General features: G+C 39.5%; 1 protein-coding gene across 7 annotated transcripts in view; it reads right to left on the bottom strand.

The window, feature by feature from the left end:
* Nucleotides 1-9062, bottom strand: part of GALC (galactosylceramidase) — an 84661-nt gene that overhangs the window by 21342 nt on the left and 54257 nt on the right. For 5 of the 7 annotated variants that reach the window (XM_024736268.1, XM_024736269.1, XM_024736271.1 and 2 more), the window contains one exon: nucleotides 5463-6140. In XM_024736268.1, the coding sequence (XP_024592036.1) occupies nucleotides 5994-6140 (147 nt within the window). In that variant the 3' untranslated portion in view covers nucleotides 5463-5993. Of the gene's footprint in view, nucleotides 1-4422; nucleotides 4479-5462; nucleotides 6141-9062 lie in introns of those variants that run through there. The other 2 variants (XR_003002038.1, XR_003002039.1) reach the window with 1 other exon arrangement.

Here is a 9062-nt window from a genome sequence, read left to right as displayed (position 1 = left end):
AGGAAGAGGAGGAGGATACCGTGTTTTAAGACAGTTTCAAGTTACCCATGGCCTAGAGTAAAGCCAAAAGGCTACTTTCAGAATAATAAAATCAAATTATAATATTTCTGACATACATACAGAGAAAACAAGTACTTCTTTCAAGTGAAAGAAAAATATCAAGATAAAAGAAAAATCAAGTGTTAGAAAGAATCCACCTATGAGCAAAACTGTGGTTTCTAAATCATGCCTCTTGATTACCGCTTGACTCTAGTCTAACTTATCACAATGTGTGGACACCGTGATAGTTTGAAATATTACTAATAGTCCTGTGAGAATGATAAACTAGTCTTTTCTAAGCAGGTCACATATCTCGAAGAATGGAATCTGCCACAAAGCTTATCTATATTACTTTAGAATGAAGTAAAATAACATTTGCAAAATGATTTCACTCCATGAAGCCATTTTGCTGCAGTGAAAATGTACAAGGCATTGTATGATCATCTGCTCTATGGGAAACAATGGATAGCAAACCATACTGATTTGGAAAAGAAATTACCTCTTCAGATAAGCAAAATCTGAATTAAATAAAGAAACGCAGATTTACAAGCCACAGAATTACAGAGCAAGAGCCGGAAGGAGTCTCAGCAACCAGCCTCGTTTCTTTGCTTATAGGAACAGCAGCTTGTCCAGAAGGCTTAAGGGATTCAATCAGCCAATGAGTAAGAGAGCAGGCGTTGAACCCAGACCTTAGGACTCACGTTCAATACTGTTATCATGGCGCTCCTCCAAGTGTGACTTTTAGGTGTGTGCTATGATCTGAATGTTTATGTCTCCCCCAAATTCATATGTTGAAATCCTAATGCCCAATATGATGGTACTGGGATGTGGGGCATTTGGGAGGTGATTAGGTCATGAGGGTAAGGGATTATTATTTTCATAAAAGGGCTCCAGAGAGATCCCTAGCCCCTTCCACTGCATGAGGACTCACTGAAGGGCTGCTATGAGCCAGAAGGGGAGCCCTCACCAGAAGGGGATCATGCTGTTGCCTGGATCTTGGACTTCCCAGCCTTCAGAGCTGTAAGAAATAAAGGTCTGTTGTTTATAAGCCACCCACTGTGTGGTGCTTTGTTCTAGCAGCCAAATAGCTAAGACAGTATGTGAAGTAACTTTAGCCATTTACAAAGTGTTTTCATCTAGAGGTTTGGTTTGTCTGCTTTAATAAATACAATTCATGGTTCCCAGTACCCATATATAAACACAGTGTATCAGATCAAACCTGACCAGAAATCAAGTCCTTGCTGAGCACCTATTAATACTGCGCACCAATACAGGGAATGCAGAAGCATGAGGCATTCTTTACCCAAAGGGTTAAAAGCTACTTAAGAAGATCAAGCTGCCACCTGAAACAGCGTCCAAGTCATAATAACACGTGGTTCATATTATTAGCGTTAAAGGATTTTGGAAAAGACCATGAAGGCTAAATATTAAATTAAACGAATGGAGAGTTCCATTTTCAGCTATGAAAGAATAGTAACTAGAAATGGACCAGTCCTTCCGCTGTAACCAACTGTTTCAGAAAGTAGACAACACATCCCAGGACTGTGATCCCTGAAAGAAGGGAAATAAATGAGCCAAGCCCTGTGATCTCCTATTTCTATGTGGAGGAATTTATCAGATTCCAGTACAGAGGGGAAATACAGAGTATGGGGGCGGGCTCTTACAGAGCTGTGGAGATAAGGTTCAGAGTTGAAGGAGGCTGAGACACCTGAAATTTGCAGTGCAGAGCACCTGAGAGAAGGAAGGTACGCAGAATGAGGTCCAGAAATCTGCAGAGGGGTCCATTTGCATCTTTGGCTCTAGGCTAAGCTATGTATTCATAGTGTGACTCTCCATGGGCCAGGCAAAGCATCACCAGGGAGAGAACAGTTACAAAGGACCTATTAGCTGAACAACTATTAAAATTCTCACAGAGCTGGGAGATCCTCAAGATCTGAACTATAGTGGAGCTGTATAGTGGTGAACTCATTCAACTTCCAGAGAATTCCACACTTTAAGAACAGGGCTACTCCAGACCTGCAGTAAAGGCTACTCTGGATCTGCCCTGACAAAGCTCTAAAAGCTCTAAAAGAATCAAACTGTCAGAGCTGAAAGGAGAAATAGAAAACACAATTGTATTCAGAGACTTTAACACTCCTCTCTCAATAATTGATAGAACAAGTGGACAGAAAATCAATAAGGACATAGACTTCTTAAACAACACTATCAACCAACATGACTTAATATTTTAAAACATTACAGTCATACACCGCAGAATCTGTATTCTTTTTCAAGGGAACATCAACTAAGATAAATTGGGTCATAAAACAAGTTGATATATATTTAAAATAATTGAAATCAAACAGAATATTCTCTGACCAAAGCATATTCTCTAACATAATGAAGTTAAATATCAATAATAAAAAAGAAATCTAAAACATCCTCAAATAATTGGAAATCAACCACCACGCTTCTAATTAACACAAAGGTCAAAAAACACAAGGGAAATTAGAAAACATTTTGAACTGAATGAAAATAAAAACATGACATATCAAAATATGGGAGATCCAGTTACATTAGTGGTTAGAGAAAATTTTAGTATTAAGTGCCTATATCTAAGAAAAAGAAGATCAAAAATCTAAGCTGACATCTTAAGACGCTAGAAAAAGAGAAAATAAACCCAAAGTAAGCTGAAGAAAATAAATAACAAAGGTACAAGCAGCAATCAATAAAATAGAAAATAAAGAAACCTAAGGAAAAATATCTAAGAAACCAAAATCTGGTTCTTTGAAAGATAAATAAAATTTACAAAACTCTAACTATACTAATAAATATAAAAAGAGAAAAAGCACAAAGTGGCCATATCAGGAATGTCTTACAGACAATAAAAAGGAAATACTGTAAACCAGTTTATGCCAATAGACAATTTATATAAAATGGACAAACTCCTTGAAAAACATAAATTGCCAAAACTGACATAAGAAATTTTAAAATTGGAGAACCCTGTTTCTGTTAGAGATTCTCAGCCCCAACTCCTCTTCTTTGACCTGCTTTGTGATACTGGAGCTGGGGCCTGTAAACACTTCTCTTTTGCCAGAGAGCAAGGAGGGTACCGCAGGGACATTCAGAGGAAAGGAGCTTTCATCCTTGAGACCATGTGCTTTCTTCTTCCTGCTCCTGTGGTGTGGGGCTAATAGCAGCCCTGGGGACACCCTGTGATGCACCCCTTCCAGTGAGGGCTGGGACAGCCAGTACTTACCCTCTAGTAGTTTTCACCAACACTCCAAGAGCTTTCCCAGAAAGTTTCACCAGCACCACAAAAGGTAACTTTCTAGAGAGTTTCAGCAGCATCCCGGGAGGTAGTTTCCCAATGAGTCTCAAATACAGCCCGGAAGGCAGTTTCCTGCTTGCCAGACCCAGTGCTCACCATCCCAGCAAACTCCTATGCCATCCACAGTGCCACAGCCAAACCACCTCCAATGAGATCTGAATCCCGGCCTTGCAAGGAAGCCCTCTTCCAAATGTGCTCCTTCCTTGAGCACTTTTCCCCAGTCAAGGAAGTGGCTGGTCTCTACAGCTGCCATTTCTGTGTTCTTTAGGTGTCTCTTTACTCCTCAGTAGTTAATCCTATTACTAGTTAGTATCTCTTTACGTTAAGTTTTTCCTAGTGTAGCTTCTGCCTCCTGACTGGACCCTGACCAATACAACTGATGAATTCCATCTAAGATTTAAGAAACTCACAAACTCTTTCAAAAAATAAAGAAGAGGAGGGAACACTTCCCAACTGATTTTATAAGGCATCATCCTGTTACCAAAACCAGACAAAGACATTATACGAAAAAAAAAAAACTAGACCAATATTCCACATAAATATAGAACCAAAAACCCTTAACCAAATACCCAGAAATCAAATTCACTACTATATAAACAGGGTAATAAACCCCAATTGGTCATGCTATATCTCAGGAATGCCAAGTTGTTTTAATACGTGAAGATCAAACATATGACATACCACCTTAATAAAATAAAGGAGAAAAATCATATAACTATGTTATTAGGTATAGGAAAAGCATTTAATAAATTAAATCTCTATTCATAATAAAATTCTCAGCACACTGTAAATAGAAGGTAACCTTCCTTAGATAAAGGGAATCTACAAAAAAGAAACTCTACAGTTAACATCACACTCAATGACAAAAGACACTTTTCTCCTAAGATCAGGAATAAGGCAAGGACATCTGCTCTTATCACTTCTTCCCTGCCTTGTACTGGAAGTCCTAACCAGTGCAACAAGACAAGAACATCAGAAATAAAGCAGACATACTGGAAATGATAGGGACAGAGTAAAGACAGACAATGAAAGGCACAATAAAATGAAACACAAGAAAATTGCTACAATTTTACCTTTGGACCCACTCACAGCATTGGCTATATGGGGTTTTCTTCCTCCTTCCAGTCACCTGGGAAAATGATCACAGAGAGTTATAAGGGTCACGAGACTAAAAGTCGGACCCAAGAGAATTAAAAAATGCAGATAACCCAATTAATCTGCTAATATTTATTACTGTAGAAATAGCTTTAGAGGTAGTTTATTAATGGGGCATTCTTCAAATTATCCCACTCCATATATCTATAATTCAAAAGCCTCATCTTAAAAAGGAAAGGAAAAAAATACTTTTTAGAGTGTAAGCATAACATGTTGAAGTAGTTTTCAAGAAGGAGAATTTCCAAATTTCACAATTTGTATGGAAACACAAAGACCCCGGATAGCCAAAGCAGCCTTGAGAACGAAAAACGGAGATGGAAGAATCAGGCTCCCCAACTTCAGACTATACTACAAAGCTACAGTAATCAAGACAGTATGGTACTAGCACAAAAACAGAAATATAGATCAATGGAACAGGATAGAAATAATGGATAAAGAAGATGTGGCACATATATACAATGGAATATTACTCAGCCATAAAAAGGAACGAAATTGAGTTATTTGCAGTGAGGTGGATGGACCTAGAGTTTGTCATACAGAGTGAAGTAAGTCAGAAGGAGAAAAACAAATACCGTATGCTAACACATATATATGGAATCTAAAAAAAAAAAAAAAGGTCATGAAGAACCTAGGGATAAGACGGGAATAAAGACGCAGACCTACTAGAGAATGGACTTGAGGATACGGGGAGGGGGAAGGGTAAGCTGGGACAAAGTGAGAGAGTGGCACGGACATATATACACTACCAAACGTAAAACAGATAGCTAGTGGGAAGCAGCCGCATAGCACAGGGAGATCAGCTCGGTGCTTTGTGACCACCTAGAGGGGTGGGATAGGGAGGGTGGGAAGGAGGGAGACGCAAGAGGGAAGAGATATGGGAACATATGTATATGTATAACTGATTCACTTTGTTATAAAGCAGAAACACAACATTGTAAAGCAATTATACTCCAATAAAGACGTTTAAAAAATTTGTTTTAATAAAAATGAAATAAAGGTAATACGAACAACAACAAAAAAAGCAGTATATCCAGTGTTCTTCAGCTTCCTGTTACGGCAGCATTACCCACGACGAGGACACCAGCTCACTAGACACACAGTCAGCATGAATAGATACATCACAGTGACGATCAAGTCCTTGCCATCTGCATGGTCATGTGCAAATAAGATGACGAGAGCTACCTCAGCATTAACACAAGGCTTCGAGGTCTGAACACCCAAACCACTCTGCAGGATGTGACCAACGTACCTAGTGCCCTATGTACGGGACGTATCAGGTTATATTAAAGATTCATCTGTTTCTCCTTGGAATTCTAAAAAAAAAATCTTCAAGATGGTCAAGCAAAAATATTTTTTTCTCCTCATTTACTCTCCATTTTTTGTAGCTTCCAAAAGGCTCCTATATTGATCCATCAAAACCAGAAACGGCTCTGAACCAAAACCAAAAAGAAAGAAAATCCAGAGAGTGTTCTATGGCACTCTGTGGGTATTAGTGTATGGCTTCCACACGAAAGTTGTCAAACTGTGCAAATTCAAAGGAGTGAGTTCCAATCGCAGCCCAGCCATTCTTTGGGAAGTTCACAGAGACGTTTTTCCAGAGAGGCTTGCCATTCAGCGTGCCAGAAGAGAAACCACCCTGGAGTGGGGAGAAACACATCCCTTAAATACACGTGAAACTGATCCTCTGAAGTCTGTTTCTTAATGGATGGCCAACCTACTTAGTGCAACAAATATCCTTCTCACTTAAGATTTACCACAGCAAAATGACTCCACAAGTTTGAGCAAAAGTTTGAAATACAGAAAAAATGTTTTCAAAGGAAATTCTTATCTATTTATATAAACAGTTTCCAAGGTACAAGAATACCTCAGTATTTCCTTGTACTCCACCAAAATGCTGTAAAACTTGCAGAAATGTAACATTTTTCATAACATTACGATAAAATTTTAGATAAAAGTTCACTAAAAAAAAAACCATTTGTCATTTACACGTAATGGCATGTACATGCATTGTACTGACAGCTTACAGCCACCAGCTCTTCAGACAGGACTGCTGGGGTCAAAATGTTTTATTTATTTATTTATTTTAAAGGCTTTTCTTATTTATCTATTTATTCATTCATTCATTCATTTGGTTGCACCAGGTGTTAGTTGCAGCTCACCTGCTCCTTAGTTGTAGCTCGCCAGCTCCTTAGTTGTGGCATGCGAACTCTTAGTTGCGGCATGCATGTGGGATCCAGTTCCCTGACCAGGGATCGAAGCCAGGCCCCCTGCGCTGGGGGCGCAGAGTCTTAAACATTGCGCCAGCAGGGAAGTCCCTCAAAATGTTCATTTGAGGTCTTCATTAAGGAGCCTCAGCCCAGCTGGGAGAGGAGTAATTAACCTTCGTTTTATTGCTTTATCCTCATGTACAGAATACCACTTCAAAGTTATATCAAGAGCCTACACTTAAGTTAGAAAAACAGTAACTATCAGTTAAACTGATGACTGGGGAGAGGTGGGGGGTTGAGTGGATGGAAGGAGAGAAATATCCACAGGAACAACTTCCTAGTCACTGACAGAGAAAGATAAAAATAATGTCCTCCTCAGACAGCTGCCATTCCTACTTAGCTAAGTGGCTGGCACACAGCTCTTATTATCATTATTATAGCATGCTTATGAGCATATATCCACAGCACACTCATTCCAGCTACATTTAAAACTAGCTAATTTCAAAGAGTGAAGAGCAAAAGATCCAAAGCACTAGGCCAAGGATCAAAATAAAATCTGCTCTTAAGTCATAAAATTATACTGGAATGGGCCTTCATTTACTTATTTTATTTTATGCATGGAGACACGGTGACTTAATGAGACTAAAAATCAAAGTCACAGATTTGCCAGCAACGCTAGGACTTGAATTTGAGTTGCGCAACTCCACGTTCAGAGCCACGTACATTTCTGCTACTACACACCTGCACAGCCACCTTCAGCTCTGGAAGTGCTTCCTGAACATCTTCTGCCACATAGGGGACAGTGAATATTAACACTGAGCCAAGAAGCTTACGCACACAAATTATATTCAGCACTAAAGCTCATCCTCCCCCTGCCCCTCGCCCCCCAGGTGTCAGCCAGCCTATCCTCTGGCAGCTCGTCACGCAAGGCCAATCACAGCAGTGTCCTGTGCTCAGACTGCTCTCTTCCCACCACTCAGCTCTCACCTCAAACATCACCCACTTCAAGAGGCCTTCCCTGACCTCTCTATCTAGAGAATCTGGCAGGGAAGCTACTTTAACTCATTATCTCATTTTTCCTTCATAATTTTATTTATTTGTTTATTTGGAGCAGGAGTGAGCCAACCGTGGCCCACAGGCCAGCCACCTATTTTTATAAATTAAATGTTATTGGCACACAGGCACCCCCATTCATCTACCTATAGTCTACGGCTCCTTTCTCACTACAAAAGCAGAGCTGAACAACTGCAACGTAGACCAAAGGGCTCACAAGGCCTAAAATATTTACTCTTTGGCTCTTTAAAGAAAAAAAAAGTTTAATAATCCCTGTCCTAGAAGAATACAGGCTCTGATAGAGCTGGAACCTCCTCTGTCTTGTTCACTGCTGTATCCCCAGTACTTAGAACAGTGCATGTAACAGATGCTTAATAAAAATGTGTCGAATGAAAAATAAAAAACTCTAAAACAATCTACAGAGCCTACCTCCATTTTACAGATGAGGAAACAGAGGCTCAAAAACGTGAAATAACTTGCTGGAAGTCTCAGCATATATCAGTAAGGAAATGTGAATGCTGACCTGTCTGGTTCCTAACACACCTACTCCTAAGAATATTAACTTGACTCATTAAAGTGCTCACCACATATTGGGTACTGTACCAAACCTTTATATGTATATATTTATATATGATACCATTCAATCTACATAAGGGTGTGTCTTCATGAGGTTATGATGGTCAAACAGAAGCAGAGCAACATAAAATATCTGCAAGTGACTATTAATAGACTTCAAAGTTTATCGTTCTAACCCCCACGCAACAGCGCTAAGATAAAGCATCTGACGTGTGCTGAGAAGAATTCAAAAATGGCCAATTTCAAAATCATAAAATCCTCATATTAGCAGTAATTTGGAAAATGAACATCATAAAAGATGTTGTTTTGTTTTGTTTTTCATGTATGCGACAAATATTTATATGTCAAATGTTGCTTAAGTCACTGGGAGTTTAGGACGAACAAGAAAAACAAGGTCCCTGCTCTTATACAGCTTACATTCTAGTAGAAGGAGACACACAAACACGCATGATACCTAAGAGATAAGTGGCCTGTGAAGAATTGAAACAGGTTGATGTGATGGTGGGTGCCTCAGAGACCGCTCTGGATTATGTGCCCAGAGTTGGTGGAACAAGAAATAATGGGGTAGGGGGTGGAGCAGGTGTAAGTCAGCAATATCCCCGCCCATCCCAGTAGCAAGACTGGAGCTAACTTCTAAAAGTAGTAAATCACATTATATAAAAGACATACCAGAAGAAAACAGCTGAAATAGTTCAAAGTGGCTGTGTCAGAGGAGCAGAACA

Source organism: Neophocaena asiaeorientalis, unplaced genomic scaffold, assembly GCF_003031525.2.
Source record: "Neophocaena asiaeorientalis asiaeorientalis breed wild unplaced genomic scaffold, Neophocaena_asiaeorientalis_V1.1 scaffold152, whole genome shotgun sequence".
NCBI lineage: Eukaryota > Metazoa > Chordata > Mammalia > Artiodactyla > Phocoenidae > Neophocaena > Neophocaena asiaeorientalis.
The sequence above is the reverse complement of the archived record's forward strand: the minus strand, read 5'-3'. Positions and strand labels throughout refer to the sequence as shown.